General features: G+C 42.0%; 1 protein-coding gene across 1 annotated transcript in view; it reads left to right on the top strand.

The window, feature by feature from the left end:
* The first annotated feature begins 9042 nt into the window (after positions 1 to 9042).
* Positions 9043 to 20025, top strand: part of MYCT1 (MYC target 1) — a 28232-nt gene continuing 17249 nt past the window's right edge. Inside the window, exon 1 of the mRNA XM_006024832.3 lies at positions 9043 to 9168. Coding sequence (XP_006024894.1) covers positions 9117 to 9168 — 52 coding nt within the window. The 5' untranslated portion in view covers positions 9043 to 9116. The remainder of the gene's footprint in view (positions 9169 to 20025) is intronic.

The raw sequence follows: 20025 nt of genomic DNA, 5'->3' as shown, positions 1-20025 counted from the left end.
TTGCAGAGTCTAGCTTGTACAATCCCCCCCATTGCAACTTTAGAACAGATTTCAGGTATGCACCTAAATAAAATACTTATCACCTCAAATTAACAGAAATCAGTATTTTTCCATGGTTCAAGTTAGTGTAGTCTACTGAAAGTTTCTGTGTGTGTTTAATTAACTTAAGTATGCTTTGAATTAAGCACCTACATTATACATGTAATGACACAAGAGAAGGGAAGTGCTTCTGCAAAAGAAACTATAAACCTAAAGGGATGCGTTTAACTTGGCACACCATACATTCAGCTCTTGTTCTCCTAGCATTAGTTGAAATGAATACCTTTTGAATGGTATCATGTATTCTATACTTCATTGGAATAAGAGTTAGAGACAGCAACCTCTGCCTGTGAAGCTACAACACAGTAGGGCTGTGTGAAACAGCACCATTTTGTTTCACCTTCTGTTTCACTGTTTCGAAGGGACAGTGTTTCATTTAATCATTTTGTTTCATTTCAAAGCGCTGTTCCATTTTGTTTCATTGAAACTTCAGCTGATTCGACATGTTTTGACGTTTCACCCATAAGCTATAATGGGGAATTGTGAAAATGCCTATAACGTTTTCATTTCTTGGCTGATTTGGATGAAAACTGTGGGGATAGTAGCCCCTTCTGAGGGCATGAAGCCTGCCAAGTTTCAAGGGATAGGTCTGGGGTTTCTGGGAAAACTGACCTTAAGGTGATGACAAGCAAAACTCGTGTCACTTGCTGGCAGTGACAACCTCTTGTCATCCCACATGCAGATCTGGGGGCTTGCACCCTCGGGAGGGCTGTGGGACTGTGCCGGATGCTTCCTGTGGGTGTGGACCCCTGGATCTGTGCACAGGATGACAGGAGGCTGTTGTGGCTCTCCCCTGCCTCCCGCCACTGGGCTGCTTTGAAACTCAAATAATTTCAAAACTTTCAAAATGTTTTGAGTGCCCTCATTTAATTTTGAAGCTGTTTTGAAGCCTTTTGTTTTGTTTCAATTTCGCTGTTTCAAACTCAAAACGTGTCAAAACAGCTTTGACACAAAATGTTGGTCGAAATTTCGCACAGCCCTACAACACAGCTGGAAGGATATATTTTTATATCCACACAAATGTGCAGGTTCAAGTGTAAACATTATCACTCAGCTTATGGTTAAAGGATAAAGTTATAGAAAAAACTATGGTTATAGACAAAATCTGTAGGCTACCGAGTCATTTGTTGTTGCATCTTGGGACAAATATTCTGCTGTTACATATTTCATACAATGAAAAAGTAAACTGGATACCTATAAGTCATACCAGTAAACTGGAATTTGGAAATGAAAGTTTTCCAACATAAGGAAATGTAAGTGTACCCAAAAACTTACTTGTAAATGTCCTTTGAAAATTTCAAGTCTCCTTCAGAGCGAGCAAAATGAAAATGTTTTTCTTTCTTTTTTTAAAAGCAGCAGATATGAAAGATAACAGTAAAAAAAAACCAGTCAGATGCAAAATGTATGTCCCTGCTATGGAATTATATCAGTTGGTATAAAAATGTTATAGAAGTGTTATTTCCTAGTAAACAATACTGAACTTTTTCTTGGCAGTCACTTCTAGCCTCGGAATCCAGAAACCCCTTCCTTCCTGGATCCTGGTAAGAACAGGGTTGTCTGCATTGCCCTCAAGAGGCTCATAACATTTGGAGTTCTGTATTAAGACAATGATTATAATCAAATCTCATTCTTCCGGGTTTCAGCCGTTCACCCACAGAGGTCAGGAAAGATTTTTCCCCTCAGTGCAGAACTAACTGTATTCTATTTCCTCTCTCTCTCTCTCCCTCCCTTATGCTAAAGATTCATAGACTGGCCATAACCAGGAGATGGACTATTAAACAGGGTAAGCCAGTGTTCTCTTAGGGAGTTTATACACAGGCTCCAGGAGCGGGGGCGCTTTAATTAGAGCAGCTCTGAGAGGCTGCTGTAATTAAAGCTGCTCTAATTAAAGTGCCTGGAGCATCACATGTATCAGCATCCCTGGCTTGAAAAATGGTGGTGGGGATGCTTTAGCTAAAGTTCGTCAAATGAGCTTCAGTTAAAGTGTCTCTGCTGCCATTTTGCAGCGTGGGGCGATGATACATGTGACGCTGGAGTCTGCTGGAGTGCGGTAATTACCACGGTCCAGCATACTCTGTAAATTGCGTCTGCTCTGACGTTCTGTAATTACAGTGCTTCAGAGCAGCCTTGCTGCACACGTATAGGCACCCTTCATGCCAGGCTGGTGTATCTTACTCACATCTCCAGGGTCAGATTTGGACTAGGGGGCTGATATGGAACTAAATTACTAGATTTGGACTTGTGGGGGCTGATATGAAAGTTTCCTCCATATTGGAATTTTTTTTTATTTTTTATTTTTCTGCCTTCTGCAGAATAAGAAGTGGTTCACCTATTGGGATTATAGAAACATCAGATTGAAGGGGACTTCCTGGGTCACTGAGTACAATCTCTCCATCCCACTTCTCTTTTTGCAGAGAACTATATTGTATTTTCCTTTTCACAAATTTATCAAATGTCATGTTAAAACAATTTTAAATTTTGTCCCAATCCCTCCTAATCTTCTGGATATATCTTACCTAATTCTTTTCCTGTCTTGGGTATGGTGGCACCTTGATCTCTCTTAGTATCTGTCCATTGCTCACAGTACAGTTTCTTGACTACTGAAATGTTTCAGCCTAGTCTTTGGACTACTATACCTGGGCACAGGACTTTCACATTAGGGGATATTTAGAATTTCAGAATCTTGTGCTGAATGCTGGACTAAAAATCCTTGTAAATACTGGCCATATTCACAATGTATATGTTGCATAGGATGTCCCATCAATAGTGTAAAGGTACAATAATACTCAATAATAATATGTTTCTTATGCTATTCTTAACTAGGAAAGATTTTTTTTCTAGCAAGTGTGAAGAAAACCAATTGAATATCTTTCTCTGTGGAAAATCAAGTCTTCTTTTGGCATGTGGATGTCACATTTAACAGCAATACCACTTTTTGAAAGCCATTGACCAGGGACTGGAGTTGGGAAGTGGAAGACTCAGACCAGTCTTTCATATGCTCATCACAGCATTTAGAAGATGTGCTAAGCAGACAATTACATCTTCTTGATGAAGATTAAGTTCTACAGTGGTTAAACTGAAGAAATATGCATCAAGCCTACGGCCTTGTACATGCACAGGTGAATCATTAGAGGCCATATTTTTCAGTGGAAGTTTCTATGTCATTTGTCACATTATGAATATCCTTTTAGATAGATAGCCTACTATGAGATGGGAATATTTTTCATCACTAGCTAGAGAAAAATAATTCCTTGGAGTTGTTCTTCATGTATCCGGAGAACTGTAAACTAACCAAGGGCAAATTAGGGATTGCTGAAATATAAAACAATGAAAGGAAATCCCAGGCTAATCAAAATCTCCAAATGGAAAGAATTATGCATACAATCTAATCTGTTTCACCTCTCTTGAGTGAATCTGGATATTCCTGAGCTGTATAGAAAGAACTTAAAAATCTGTCAGAGGAATTCGTTGTAAGTGCATACAGTACACTAAATCTTGAAGTGTGAAAAATGTACCCAACTTTTCAAATTCAGTTAAGGATAAGTTGCTTTTTAATAACATTCTCATTAAGAATACATGGGGTGCAGCTACACATGCATTTACTCCAACCTAAATTTATTTTTGTGTAAACTAAGCCAGAGTTAGGGTTTTCGGCAGGATACATGAGAGGATTAGGGAGCACATTTACACTCAGTTCCCTGCAGCCCTGAAATGGACCCCTGCACCCACTGGAGGGTGCTAGCTCAGGGGCTGGCAGGGAGCACTGGGCCAGGAGACAATGTCCCTTTGCCCCAGCAGCAGGGAGCTCCTGGTCCTTGCTCCCTGACCAGGGGCAGGGTACTTGGAAAGAGCTACAGGAGAGAGACAGGTTCCAGCCCTGTCCCCCAATTCACCAGTAGAGCAACTAGCTCACTGCTAGCTGCCCCACCAGCAGATCAGGGTAGGGGGTGGGGCCTACCCCACCCCTGCAGCTTTTTCCAAGCCCCATACCTTGATCACTCAATTAAGGCATGGGGCTGGGACATGCCCATGACCAGGGGAGTTCCTGGTGAGCCTTGGGCTGTGCTGGGACGTCTGCATTTGCAGCCTGGAGCTGGCTGGGGACTGCCCAAAACAGGACAGTCCCCAGGCACCTCCAGGCTATATGTGCTTCCTTGCAGAGCCTGGGGCTGGCTGGGAACTGTCCCAGTCAGGGGCAGGTCCTAGCCAGCTGCAGGCTGGGCGCGGAACTGTCCCCATTGAGGGAGCTCCCAGCCCCTGCTCCACGATCACAACTGTGATCAGGATAAGGGGCTGGGGAACTTTTTCCCAGCCCCAGCTCTGTGATTGCAGAGTGGGGGCTGGGAACAAGCTCCTAATCCCCACTCCACAATTGCGATCAGGGAGTCACAATTGCGATGCTGGAAGCTCCCTGCTGCTAGATTAGGGGGACATGGTCCCCTCCCGGGCATGTAGGGCAGGAGCTGGGGAGCTTGTTCCCTGCCCAGCTCCATGAGCATGAGGATAGGATCTCTCAGCCCCCTCTCCACAATCAAAATCTGGGTTTGGAGCTCTCTGCTGCCAGGGCAGGGGGACATATTCCATACCTGGGCTCTTGTGGTGGAGCCCACCCAAGCAGCAGGCAGCTCTTGGGGGCAGGAAGTGGGAGCTATCTCCTGCCCCCGGTGGACAGCTGACTGGGAGCAGATTTTGCTCCCAGTCAGGTATCTACACAAACGCTACAGTGCCATTATTAATCCCAAGTAAATTTGCTACTTGCATTTGCAGGTGGCAAATTTACTTGGGATTAGTGAGGTTTGCTGTGAAGTAAGCATGTGCATGTGTAGATTCACATACTTACTTTGCAATAAACTATGCTAATGCAAAATTAAGCCTCTCGTGTAGACACGCCCATGCATGAATGACTCATGCCCCTGGCGGCTGCGGGGGCATGGTGGCAGCAGGAGCAGTGGGAGCATGGTGGTGGCAAGCGGGGGTGTGGCAAGCACTGGAAGCATCGGGGCAGATGCTGCCAACAGTCAGCAGTGCCTTTTTGTAGGGGGTGCACTGCCATGCTCAGGGGGTGCACGTGCACCTGCATGCACCCCCTACGCATCACCCCTGTGCCCATGGAGACATAGAGTTATCTTCTGCTTCTACTTGCATCACTAAATCCAGGGTAACTGCATTAACTTTACTGCCAACCTCACAAAATGAAAGGACAAAATGTAGTTCTTGTTTTAAAGGGGCATAAAGTTTGACTTGTTTGAAGGGAGGTGAACCCACTTACACCAACAATGAATTTGACAGTTTGTCTTTTACTTTCTCTCTATTTCATATTTGTTAGCAAACACAATGGGCTAGTTTGACCACTTAAACCGAATACCATTTTACCACACCAGTAGTCCCAATGATTTCAATGTTACTAATTGCAGAGAAAGGTGTTTCTCAGTGTGAAACATGGTGTGAGATTGGGATCAGTATTAAGATGCCCAACAACCATAAGATAAACCTAAAGCATGTAACAATCATTTTTTAACATATTTAATCTTTGTCATATTTTGAATAGTGTATGGCATTTATAGAGGCATGATTGGAATTGCCATTTTAGTTATACTAGTAGTCTGTCTTTGACAATAACCAGTAGCAGATTCTTCAAAGGAAGGTAAGAGAGAACTTCCATCCTAGTGTTCCCAGAGGGTGTCTTTTTATTCTGACTTCCTGTAGGTTCTTGTCAAGAAGCATGTGTGTTTACATTTCCTAGACATTTTCTACTAACGAAAATATAGATGTTTTCAGTATGCTTATATATGCCCATGAAAACAACACAATAAAATGTTATATTTAATGAAGGAATACTTAATAGGAGTCAGCTTCTTCATTCCTGGTTTGCTTACTATTCCCATTGACAAGAATGGTTGTTTTTGAATGCTTGAGCATGAAGCCATTACTAGAGAGAATCACTGTGGGGATGAAGAGCAGACATTCATCTCTCTAACTGTGATGCAGTCCCATATTTCAGAAAAGAAGGAGATTTGGTATCGTTTTAAGTTAAATCACTCAGCCAAGGAAATGACGAGAAGGAAATAGTTCCTCTGTCTCAGGAACCATGTGGTGCTCCAAGATAAGATGAACAGTTGCTAATTCGAGTGTCCAAGCAGGAAATGATACTTCAATTTCCTTTTAGGCAAACAAAACAATGTGGCCAGCTGTGTAAAAGCATTTCTTCTGCTGCTACACCTCAGATGTTCTGAAACCAAGTGCTCCATTGTGGACATACTAGTATTGCAAATATTGTTTTGGATGTTATGGATAAACAGGGTACTGGTTCTGACATCGAATGGCCACCAAAATTTTGGGGTAAGGATTTTAAGATTTTTTAGCATATTAGAAATGGGAATGGGAATTCTGAAATATGACATCAATTACTTTAAAAAGTGACATCTAATCTCACTTGGGACACTTTCTAGAATTTCAGTAGAAACATAGTAGTACAGATTACTTCAATATTTATTGTGTTGCAAAACAGAAGTATATTTCAAATGGATATTACTGGAGGATTAAGATAATTTCTTAATGAATTCACCCGAGGACTAATCCAAAATTCCTTACTGAAGTCAGTGAGAGTTTTGTCCATTGATAGTCATACAGCTTCAGATAAAGTGCCTAATCTCAATGATTTCATAGAACAATTCAATTAAGGTAAGTGGGATTTAGTTAATTTTCAGATAAAAATGATGTAGCAAAACAGAGGGATTTCAATCTTCGGAGTAATTTTCCTTTTCAAACTATGAATATAATATGGAGGTGTCACAAGATCAACTCTTTTCCACTTCTGCTTCAGACTGTGACATGTTATTTATCCACTGACTCAGATTTGCAGAGCCTGGGGCTGGCTGGGACCTGTCCCAGTCAGGGGCAGGTCCTAGCCAGCTGCAGGCTGGGCGCGGAACTGTCCCCATTGAGGGAGCTCCCAGCCCCTGCTCCACGATCACAACTGTGATCAGGATAAGGGGCTGGGGAACTTTTTCCCAGCCCCAGCTCTGTGATTGCAGAGTGGGGGCTGGGAACAAGCTCCTAATCCCCACTCCACAATTGCGATCAGGGAGTCACAATTGCGATGCTGGAAGCTCCCTGCTGCTAGATTAGGGGGACATGGTCCCCTCCCGGGCATGTAGGGCAGGAGCTGGGGAGCTTGTTCCCTGCCCAGCTCCATGAGCATGAGGATAGGATCTCTCAGCCCCCTCTCCACAATCAAAATCTGGGTTTGGAGCTCTCTGCTGCCAGGGCAGGGGGACATATTCCATACCTGGGCTCTTGTGGTGGAGCCCACCCAAGCAGCAGGCAGCTCTTGGGGGCAGGAAGTGGGAGCTATCTCCTGCCCCCGGTGGACAGCTGACTGGGAGCAGATTTTGCTCCCAGTCAGGTATCTACACAAACGCTACAGTGCCATTATTAATCCCAAGTAAATTTGCTACTTGCATTTGCAGGTGGCAAATTTACTTGGGATTAGTGAGGTTTGCTGTGAAGTAAGCATGTGCATGTGTAGATTCACATACTTACTTTGCAATAAACTATGCTAATGCAAAATTAAGCCTCTCGTGTAGACACGCCCATGCATGAATGACTCATGCCCCTGGCGGCTGCGGGGGCATGGTGGCAGCAGGAGCAGTGGGAGCATGGTGGTGGCAAGCGGGGGTGTGGCAAGCACTGGAAGCATCGGCAGTGGCCAGCAGGTATTGCGGACCACCTGCAGATGCTGCCAACAGTCAGCAGTGCCTTTTTGTAGGGGGTGCACTGCCATGCTCAGGGGGTGCACGTGCACCTGCATGCACCCCCTACGCATCACCCCTGTGCCCATGGAGACATAGAGTTATCTTCTGCTTCTACTTGCATCACTAAATCCAGGGTAACTGCATTAACTTTACTGCCAACCTCACAAAATGAAAGGACAAAATGTAGTTCTTGTTTTAAAGGGGCATAAAGTTTGACTTGTTTGAAGGGAGGTGAACCCACTTACACCAACAATGAATTTGACAGTTTGTCTTTTACTTTCTCTCTATTTCATATTTGTTAGCAAACACAATGGGCTAGTTTGACCACTTAAACCGAATACCATTTTACCACACCAGTAGTCCCAATGATTTCAATGTTACTAATTGCAGAGAAAGGTGTTTCTCAGTGTGAAACATGGTGTGAGATTGGGATCAGTATTAAGATGCCCAACAACCATAAGATAAACCTAAAGCATGTAACAATCATTTTTTAACATATTTAATCTTTGTCATATTTTGAATAGTGTATGGCATTTATAGAGGCATGATTGGAATTGCCATTTTAGTTATACTAGTAGTCTGTCTTTGACAATAACCAGTAGCAGATTCTTCAAAGGAAGGTAAGAGAGAACTTCCATCCTAGTGTTCCCAGAGGGTGTCTTTTTATTCTGACTTCCTGTAGGTTCTTGTCAAGAAGCATGTGTGTTTACATTTCCTAGACATTTTCTACTAACGAAAATATAGATGTTTTCAGTATGCTTATATATGCCCATGAAAACAACACAATAAAATGTTATATTTAATGAAGGAATACTTAATAGGAGTCAGCTTCTTCATTCCTGGTTTGCTTACTATTCCCATTGACAAGAATGGTTGTTTTTGAATGCTTGAGCATGAAGCCATTACTAGAGAGAATCACTGTGGGGATGAAGAGCAGACATTCATCTCTCTAACTGTGATGCAGTCCCATATTTCAGAAAAGAAGGAGATTTGGTATCGTTTTAAGTTAAATCACTCAGCCAAGGAAATGACGAGAAGGAAATAGTTCCTCTGTCTCAGGAACCATGTGGTGCTCCAAGATAAGATGAACAGTTGCTAATTCGAGTGTCCAAGCAGGAAATGATACTTCAATTTCCTTTTAGGCAAACAAAACAATGTGGCCAGCTGTGTAAAAGCATTTCTTCTGCTGCTACACCTCAGATGTTCTGAAACCAAGTGCTCCATTGTGGACATACTAGTATTGCAAATATTGTTTTGGATGTTATGGATAAACAGGGTACTGGTTCTGACATCGAATGGCCACCAAAATTTTGGGGTAAGGATTTTAAGATTTTTTAGCATATTAGAAATGGGAATGGGAATTCTGAAATATGACATCAATTACTTTAAAAAGTGACATCTAATCTCACTTGGGACACTTTCTAGAATTTCAGTAGAAACATAGTAGTACAGATTACTTCAATATTTATTGTGTTGCAAAACAGAAGTATATTTCAAATGGATATTACTGGAGGATTAAGATAATTTCTTAATGAATTCACCCGAGGACTAATCCAAAATTCCTTACTGAAGTCAGTGAGAGTTTTGTCCATTGATAGTCATACAGCTTCAGATAAAGTGCCTAATCTCAATGATTTCATAGAACAATTCAATTAAGGTAAGTGGGATTTAGTTAATTTTCAGATAAAAATGATGTAGCAAAACAGAGGGATTTCAATCTTCGGAGTAATTTTCCTTTTCAAACTATGAATATAATATGGAGGTGTCACAAGATCAACTCTTTTCCACTTCTGCTTCAGACTGTGACATGTTATTTATCCACTGACTCAGATTTCACAGTATTAAAATGTCCAAAGGGTTCATTACCAAAATAAATTGGGTATGAGGCAGGGGAATATGGAATTGTATATTCTCTATGTAATTCTAAAACTAATTTGGAGGGATGAGATCCAGTATATGAATCCCAAAATAATCCCAGTAGTAGCTGTGGAGCTCTCTTTATTCCAAATTGTTCTATTATTTGACTTGTTTTCCGTTAGGTGTGTGTCATATACACTGTATTTACCTATTGTATGTGTGTCAGTCCAAGAGACTTTTACAGGAATCCTTGAAATATATAAAGTTACATACTGGTTACATACTGGTATATACTGGTAAAGCATGAGTCTGTTGTGGGAGAACGTTTAAGGGAATTCCTTCATTTCTTCTCGTGTGAGCAGGAAAAAGACTATGCCACACAAATTCTGATTCTTTCAGTAACACATACTTCCCAGCTTGATTATGATGAATAAGACACTTCACCTCTGTGTCTCAGTTTCTTCTTCTGTAAAACGGGAACAATACTAATTGGTTTTGTAAAACATTTTGAGATTGGCAGGGGAAAAGGGCTATATTGGAGCTGAATATTATTATATTTTTATAAAATACATTCTCTGTGCTTAAAGCAATGTTAGCTGGTCTTGGAAACATAGGTGAATACTAGTTTTGAAACATAAACTCCATGTATTTCTAACCTAGCTAGTTCCAAACAAAAGTGAAATAGTGGTTTCATAGAGTTAGGTCTGTGAGAAACCTGGAGTAAAAGGTAAAATGTTGAGGGGCAGGGCTAAATAGTCACAGGGATAGATATGCCTACTCAGGGGAAAGTTCATGAGAAGGACAAAGTTATTTGAGACGCTGAGAATTAATTAGCCATTTTCTAACTCAACAGTGCAGTGTTTCTCTTTATGGGGTCCTTCATCTGCATTCAGGGTTGGGCATCTATTTCCTTTTTATGCCTGTTGCTGACAGCAATAACTGTATTAACATTACTTCTATGCTCACTCTTAGGCATCTTTCTGGGCTTGACAAACCAAAGCTTTTCCCATATTCTGACTGTGTATAGCAGAACCTGCACAAGTTGCCATAGTATGGGGAGAGTAGCATTAATTATCACTCGTATTTTCCTATGGGTTGACAAGGAATAATATACATACCCATGACTGCTTCTACTTGGCAGAGCTGTCACAGCTTCCCTATTGTGAACCAACCAGTCTTCCCATGCATGGTCTTCCTTTGTTGTAAGGGCCTGCAAAGGCCTCTTTGTCTCTCTTCTCTTCTCTCTGACAATTTTTGGCACATTGCAGTAGGGTTTCCACTTTCTTCCCAAATATACTATATGGGAAGTGAAGAAAAGGAAAGGAAATAGTATGATCCAATATTTTTTTGAATCCTTGAAAGGCACTGCTTCTTATTTTCAACATACTTAAAGCTAAATATCATCAATTAAAAATAATGAACAATGAGAAACATATAATATATCTGCCTTTTCATATCATATCATGTAATGTATCTGTTCTCTAAAGTCTGATTTTATGAATATGCTCTTTTACATTTTGTTTCTTCCTTTCTCTTTCTTTTTAGGGCCTGTTGCTTGGGACACTGAGCAAGTGTTTTATCTGAGATCATATTACTATAGCATATTAAAAGTTACATCATATTCTGAGCAGTTGTACAGTAATGCTTATTATAATCTCAGCCCGCCCTGAACAGGGCTGGAGCCAGCTGTGCCCCCAAGCCCCTAGACACTGACCCCAGCACTGCAGCTAACATGTCTGTGAGGATATGCAGTCACAACACCCAGAACCCATGATCTCCCCACCGTGTGCCTACCACTGCCTCCTAGCACTGCACCTGCCCCTGGCACAGTGGGGCAAGCCAGGCCTGAATTGGTGGCAGGAGGAGGGAGGCATGGGAAACTAAGCCTTGTAGAGGGTGCTGCTTCTGGTGCTGGATCCACACCTGTCACTGGATCTGCAGCCTTGAACTGGCCCTGTTGCAGTACTGGGCCTGGGACTAAAGATCAGCTGATTGTCCCAGATTTTGCACCACACAAGAATCTTGAACTAGTTCCTGTGCAGAACTGAGTCTGGGGTTGGCAATCAGCTGATTGTTAGTCCCAGCCTGCACACCGCACCAAGTCTTAAACTCGTCTTATCTTTGTGGAGTAGTTCGATGACAGCTAAACAGGTGTTAGTTAATATGATCTGGAAATACTTCTCCCATGAAAAAAAATGTACTTTTGAATCATAGAATCATAGAAAATTAAGATTGGAATGGACCTCAGAAGGCCAACTAGTCCAACACCCTACTTAAAACAGAACCACTCCCAACTATATCATCTCAGCCAAGGCTTTGTCCAGCTGGGTCTTAAAAACCTCCAAGAATGGAAATCCAATGACCTCTTTGTGTAGCCTGTTCCAGTGCTTTACTACCCTTCTACTGAAAAGGTATTTCCTAAACTATCCTAAACTTCTCTTGCTGCAACTTGAGCCCATTGCTCCTTGTTCTGTCATCTGCCACCACTGAGAAGAGTCTAGCTCCATCCTCTTTGGAACCCCCCTTCAGGGAGTTGAAGCCTGCTATTAAATCCCCTCTTAGTCCTCTCTTCTCCAGACTAAATAAGCCTAGTTTCCTCAGCCTCTCCTCAGAAGTCATGTGCCCCAGCCCCCAAACCATTTTAGTCGCCCGCCACTGGACTCTCTCCAACTTCTCCACATCCTTTCTGCAGTGGGGAGCCCAAAACTGGACACAGGACTTGCCTTTTCTATGTTATGATAGTATCTTGCTTGTGTTTTACTGCTTGAGCATGTGGATGCTTGCATGTTAAATAAAGTTAATATGTCCTGGGTGCAATGAATGACATGGCCCTTAAACATATGTGTTTATATTTCCTAGGTATTTTATACTAATGTAAAGACAGGGTTCCATCACTTTATGCAGGTTCTGAATGTGCAAATTCGCTCTTATGTGATGACCCCTCTTATACCAAAAATTCGTTATATGGGAAGTAAATTCAGTCTTATGCAACCAGTGTGGTGGAAGCCTGCAGTCAGCTGCTTTGTATGGTGCATTTGAGAAGCACCATACAAAAATATGCACCAAATGCTCCAAAATATAGTCTCCTGTGTGGATCAGGACTCCTTGCTTGTTGTCTGCAACACGTTTCTGTAGTTGCCCTCCCCATTACGGTAACATCCATCACCACCCTGTGCTTGTGTGTACTGTCTGCTGTTGGTGAGTACCAAAATTGTCTTGTAAAAGTGGGAAAAATGGGTTTGGGGGTCAGTACAGTCGATGTCTTGGAACTTTCCCCTATTAGTTACATTGTAAAATGGGTTCTCTTTATGCAAATTCGAGTTATCTACCGTTTTCCAGGAACACATGTACAGCATAAAGCAAGGAAACCTGTACCTTAAACAGCCAGATAGTGTTATGAGCACTAGCAAATTATGTAAGCCCTGATGTCCACATGTTTAATTTCTTTTGTGATGTATCCTATTGCCTTCAGGATGGTGTGACATGTTCAACTTAACACTTATTAAGTACAGTTAAAATGACAGCAGACTCATGTTCAAGAAGTTTAGCACATATTAAGTGCCATCTTGGCATTGCAAAGTTGTACCTTTTCAGGCAAGGGCTATATCCTAAAACATACTAATAGCTAAGTCACAACAATCCAAGGGTTTGCAACTGCTGCAATTGAACCTGTGACACCACTCTCAGTCAGGTTGCCAATATGCAAACTTAGACGTGTGTGTTTGCTGACCAGGTACTTGCTTTGTGAGGAAAGTATTAAATACTGTAAAAATTGTTGGAAGAATTATTCATCATCATTATTACTCTGTTATGATTTTATAAATTATTTATTATTGTCTAATGGCTGGTACCGTGTTCTAGAAAAACTACAGGCATCTTGCTTTCTGAAACTCTGGACATTTCCCCTGATAGCTTAATACAATAGCTCTTTCAAAATAACCTTAAGAATTTTAAAACAATGAACAAAGTAAGGTCTCCACTCTGAAACAGTGCTTGTTTATATTTGATTAGATATAATTCTTTTCACATATGGTCCATGCCATACAATTATATTAATAGTTATTATAAGCAAAGTCATGCAACTTAGAAACACAACTTTGTTTAAGTCATGTTATATAGATTGCATTAGTGATCTCAGTCCACTTTCTGTTGAACAGTTGTGCACGTCATGAAAAAAGACTTTTTGACAAATCCCACAGATTAGTACGATTAAAGGCTAAAGACTGAATAAATCTAACCACTCTTTATCATTACATTGGTTGGGGAATGTGAAAGGAGATTTTGCTACTGCTAATTGTTCATATTCTGGAGGCCTTATCCTCCATTGTCTGCATATGAAATCTTTTTTAAAACATCTTTAAAAAATGTGAATAGGCTGGGGAAAAAGGAACAGGCATCAAAAGCAAATAAAATAAATTGTAAACAAAACATCTAAAGGAATAAATTGTAGGCTTAAAATCATGAATATTTATTTTAAATATTTTAACCTTCTCTCTTGTTTTATATCTTTAGGAGATTTATGATAGAGGTTATGGTCATGTCACCAAGCATCCCTTGTTCAGTAGATGATATGTCGTCCTCCTGTTACCTGGAGTTAGCAAAGTTATTCTCATGTCTGGCAGTTCTATTCCTTACTTTCCAAATACCCACATTCTATTAAAGATGTATCAAGAGTGCTTCTCAAATGCATACGTTGTCTCAGAGAACTTGGCTGGACTGATACTCTGTGAAGGAAGGCTTTCTCTATAAACATCTGTCCCTTTTTCCATGTATTTATGAAATGTTGCTATCTCTAGTAACTTTGATCTTGCCTTGGAAAGCCACAAGGTAATGTTCTGGCAAAGGGTGGGAATATTAGCTATGGAATCCAATACCTGGTGCAGTACAGTAGCACTGGAGTCACATGGACCTGTGGGCGGAGAATCTGAAATGATGATTTCATTGGTGAAATTAAATGATGATTTCATTGGTGACTTCAATTGGAGTTTTATCTGAACAAGGACAGAGTATAATGTAAGTAAGAGTCTCAAGGTATGGCAGCCAGACAGCTAACACTACCTTCACTTTTTATTATTTTTTTTAACTATTTTAATATATTCTTTATTGAGTTAATTTTGATTTGTAGGTGAGAAGTGAAACAGACTGAAAGAGATGCTCATGTTTTCATCGTGGGTGTGAAAACGACATTTCTGCAATTATTAGAAGACTTGCATTCAGTTACAATCTGATTAAACACAACAAAGGACCTTGAGAAAAATTCCATTCATTCAGTGTAGATGGTAATATATTTTCAGATTAGGAAATTTAATTTAAATAGTACTTTTGATCAATACCACTGGAGAACAGGGGAGAATAAATGTAAGCAGTTATTAATCATGACCAACTTGGATCCCTAGACTCTTTGTGCAGTAAAAAATTAAATCAAGCATTGCTTTCTTTTAAAAAATATAACATGGCAATTTATTAACCTTTAAAAGTATTTTTCCCTAGGGTCAGAATCCAGGGAGTCATTTGCACAGTACCTGAGGGATAATGCTAAGTATAAGTTTGCTTCTCAAATCTTAGGTTTGGTATTTACTATAAACATTACTGATTCTAGAGCTACAAGCATACCTCGAGCTTGTCTTCTACATCAAATGCACAGTTATAGACTGCAATCAGAGGTCCAAATTTTGTTCTTTGTTACACCCACAAAGAATTAAAATCCTACTCCTCCAAGTATGTATGTAAGCAGACGTAAAGGCCTAAGTGTGATCCTGTTCCAACTTGTTTGAGTTGCTGTACATCCATGAATGAATCTGTTCTTGTTTGTATTGTCTGTTACCTTAGCTTTAAAAAATAAGTCACAAAGAAGCAGCGAAGAAGAAGAGAGCCCACCGATCTGTAGCATTAACAGTTTTTCAGGGACTTTATCAGAGTGGAAAAGCATTGCTTACTTTTAGGGTCTGAAATACTGTTTCTGGACAGCAAGCTTGACATGAAAGGCTATAGAATTATGGAATGTATTGATGCCTTTCCAGTGTGTACCTGCCACTGTTGTATCATGGCAACAGGTCCTGGGTCATCTTCCTTCATGATTCTCTTGGAAGGTCACAGTGATAGTGAGTAGCACTGTGTCCCCAACTGCTTCCCTCTCTTTCCGAGTGTCTCCCCGCTACTGCTCATGTATCTTTCACATCTCTTTTCTCTTGGGCTTCATTTTCTGGACACACTTTCACTCACTTCTCTGTTTTCTTTCTTCCATGTTCTTGCTTGATGAGTTGTCCTCCTCCATCACAGCTTCAGCAGTACAAAAGAATCTTCCAAAAACATATTGGTGGGTTGAACATTCATGGTACACGTGTGAGAGCATAGGTTGAAATAGCAATGATAGCTTTAACCCCAGCATTTCTCCCTCTAGATCTGGAGTTGTTTTGCACTGGGCAAGACCCCTGATATAAGTCACAGGAGTCTGAGGGTACCACTGTTCTGCCAGGTCAGAATTGCTGGGAAGTAAATGAGCTCCAGATATCATTCCTGTGCTAGCAGCTACAAGGAAAAGATGATGTGGCATAACCCACCCCCTGCAAACAGTTCACACCACCAAAGATTTTGTTTGACAAGAAATTTTCAGGGGGCTGGTGAAGCGGACTACAGGGAAGCTTTGTATTACTGGAATGGATCAAAGCAGCTGAAGCACACCACAGACTTAGCACCTCAAACTCCAGGTGCAGTGTCACCCTTAGTGGCCTTATTTCCCAAAACAGCATTACTATTTTTGTTTTTAAAGAATTTAATACCAGAATGCCTGTTCTGATGGTATTTTAATTAGTGGAGATGAGCCAAGACTCCTGATGCAGGATCACCTTTCTCCAGGCAGGATGGCTTAATAACTTAATGGCATTTGCTTGCATAATCATTTTCTTCTTGGCACTTTCTGCAACACTTACTGTGATTTGGAAAATCCCCCAAATCAAAAAATGCTACAACATACAATGCTACTCGTGATGCAGGAGTCAAGATGGATCCCATTCCCATACTATCTCTGGGCTAGCTTGTGACTGACCAAGTGTACAGAGATGTGAGGAAGGGAACCAGGAACATTTGTTTCTTTTGTGAGCCCTGCATGAAGGAGTGAGACTACTGCAGTCCTTACAAACTCTGAAAGAGACCCAGGAGAAAGGGGATATGGCCTTGTAGCAGAGTAATTTAGCTATGTCATACTAATTCTAAGGAACAATTCCCTCCCTTCCACCCCTTCACCCTCAGGACAGAAGGACTCTTCAGTGCTGACATCAAGAGGCAGAGGCTAAAAGCCTTGTATACAAATGAGAGTACAAAATTCCCGTATGTAGTATTTCTGATGATTGGTTAAGCTTCTATTAATATAGAGCAGGGGTGTCAAACATATGCCTACAGGCTGGATCTGATCTGTGGAGCTGTATGGTCTGGCTTGTGGGTCTCTGGACTGAGCCCATATGCATGGCATATGGACTGGACTCAGTACTGTGCAGCCTATACACAGCATGGGGTTAGTCCAGGGCATGGACTGCATGTGGTGCTCCACCAGATCAGTCCTGGGCACTGGCTCTGAGGCCAGTCTATATTGGGCTGTACCAGAGCCAGTATGCAAGGCCAGTCCAGCAGGGTGCCACATGTAGTGCCTGCCCCATCCTTGTCCCCTGCTCTGTGTGCAGCACATGTGGCCTACTCAGTCTGCATGTTGTACTGGCTGGCCCTGGGGCTTGTTGTGCACACAGCATGCAGGACTGGCACAGGATCTGTGCTGCCCACTGTACATGTGCTAGACCTAGCACTGCATGCAGCGCCGGGGATCTGGGGCATGGGCTGCACATAGCACCTAGCTAGACCAGCCCCCTGTGCTGTCTGCATCAAAGTTTGGTCCCTGTCCCATAGACCCTCATCTGACCCTGTGAGCCAGATGAGTTTTACACTTGTGATATACAATATACTGTAGGTGCAATGTGAGTGAAATGATGTAGTTGTGATAATTTTTCTTTGTTAATTATATTTATTTAAATTGCTTTTGCATTTAAGAACCAACCTCACTGTGGGCACATTTAGATGTTCATTAATGTAGAGTGGTTCTGCACATTTATGTTAGTATTTGTATAATCAAGTACTAAATAAATATACAGTAACAGGAGTTATTGCTACTGTGCAGTATTATTAGGCTACAGCGCAGTATGTCTTGTGTAGATGTGCCCAGTTTGCATTTAAATCATATAGCTGTCACAACCCAAGGGTGTGATTTTGTTTGTGTGTGCTTCGGCACTGCTAAATTATTTCCTGCCACTAGGAGCTTTCTTTGCAGGGTGCATTTCTCAGTTGCAAAGAGAAATGCACGGTGCAAAGGAGTTCCCGCCATTCGCATGCAAATTTGTGTCCCACTATTGGCCAGTTCTAAATTGTTCCCACGTGGCGGTTAGTGATTGGCTTGCTAGCTGTATAAGAGGCTTGAGCAGTTTCCGCCCAAGGGGGAGATCTCCGAGAATCTCAGGAGGATCCTGAGAACCCCGATTCTGAGAATTCCGGGAGAAATCCGAGAGAATTCCGGCAAGGAGTCCACGATTACCTCGTGGACTTCTACGTAAATCTCGGACAGACTGGTGGTTTGATCAGCCATCAAGAATCTCTCCCCGTCGCCACACGATCCCTCGACATACCCTACCCTGCGCGCTCGTGGAGAGTCACCTTTCAGACTCTCATTTTGGTCGTTCCGCGGAGCCTAGCAAACTCCGTGAGTGTGTATCCAGAGCTCTGTTCATGTTTGTTTTGTGGAGCCTAGCAAACTCCACGTGTTTGTCTGTAACTGCAACGCAAGCAAGTTTTCCTGCCTGCACTGCGACCATCTACGGTGTAAGTAAAACAATCTTTTATCAACCTCCATGCGTCCGTGCCTAATTCTAGTTCGCCGTACCAACCTTTCCCCGGCCCATGGGCCCGGGCTGCTGGCCACAGCCCCTTGGCCCCGACAATAGCATGTAAACTCTAGATGAAATAAATCCAGTAAGTAACAGAAATAAATATCAGGCAGAATTTATCATTTTAATAAAAAGAAATCATAAATAAGAAGGTCAAGAAAGGTCCTATTAAAAAGCAGTAGTAAAGAAGGATTGTCTAACAGACTGATGATGAGAATGGAAATCATACTATCTACAGGTTCTCCTCCCAGCAATGTGTGTCAACATCTACAACATGCTACCAGTCATAGCGTGTAAAATGTGCAATCTGAACAAGGACCAGAGCACCCCTCTCAAATGACAGACTTTGAACTTTGGGGAATGTGGATCATGATTATAGTAAATAAAAGGTGCTTGTAAGTTTGCCTCATCCACCTAATGTGCACTTGGTGAAGATAACGGCAAGATGAGGTCCTTGTCCTCTAACAGTGAACCTGAGCAACATTAAGTCATTTTTTTCCTACTGGCAGAATGAGTACAGATTCCAGTGTTAAGGATCCCATTTTTCTAGTAAAATTATAGAAAAATAGGACTGGAAGAGGTCATCTCAAGAAGTCATCGATAAAGGTTGTGGAATCTCAGGGCATATCTACGTGTGAAAATAGCACGACACAATAAACTCTGGTGCAGTTCATGCCAGAGTTTATTACTCCCGGGTACAGTGTTTACACATGCTCCCAGGACTGCAGCACATTGAGCTGGGGTGGCACAGCCCCAGCTGACAGAGGGGCCAGGTGTTCAGCCTGCCAGCCAGGGGCTGCTCCCCCACAGCTCAACATGCTGTGGAGGGACTGGCTGGGGCATGAGGGTACTACAGTATGGGACTAGCTGGCAGACAGTCTTGAACTGTAGCACCCTCATGCCCCAGCCAGCCCTATTATCCTCCATCAACATGTGTACTGTGGCAGAGTAAATAACTCTGGGGCAGCTGATCACCTACCCCAGAAGTGCTGACAAGAAACCAGAAGTGCTGCCAGCAAAACTGGAAGTGCTGCCAGTGCTTCTCAGGCTGGGGGTGGGGTGGGGTGGGGGGGGGTGTGTGTGTACTGGCTGGCACTCCCCACTCCCCGGCTGGTGAGGGCCAATTTCAGGGAAAGCACATGCGCCACCCCCATACCCCCCTACACATCACCTATGGATAGAACAGTACTTATATCGGGCAGCTAACCTATGGCAAAGTTAATTAGTTTATTCAGTTCTAATAGTTCTGTACATATAGAGGAAGGCACTTTACTGCAGAGCTAATTAATTACCTTAAAAGTAAGCATCTTGTGTAGATGCTCCCTCCATCACTAGAACTTTTTAAAGCAGGTTAGACCAACACTTGGATGAAATGATCTATACAGGGATGA

The sequence above is a fragment of the Alligator sinensis genome, unplaced genomic scaffold (assembly GCF_000455745.1).
Source record: "Alligator sinensis unplaced genomic scaffold, ASM45574v1 scaffold1177_1, whole genome shotgun sequence".
NCBI lineage: Eukaryota > Metazoa > Chordata > Crocodylia > Alligatoridae > Alligator > Alligator sinensis.
The sequence above is the reverse complement of the archived record's forward strand: the minus strand, read 5'-3'. Positions and strand labels throughout refer to the sequence as shown.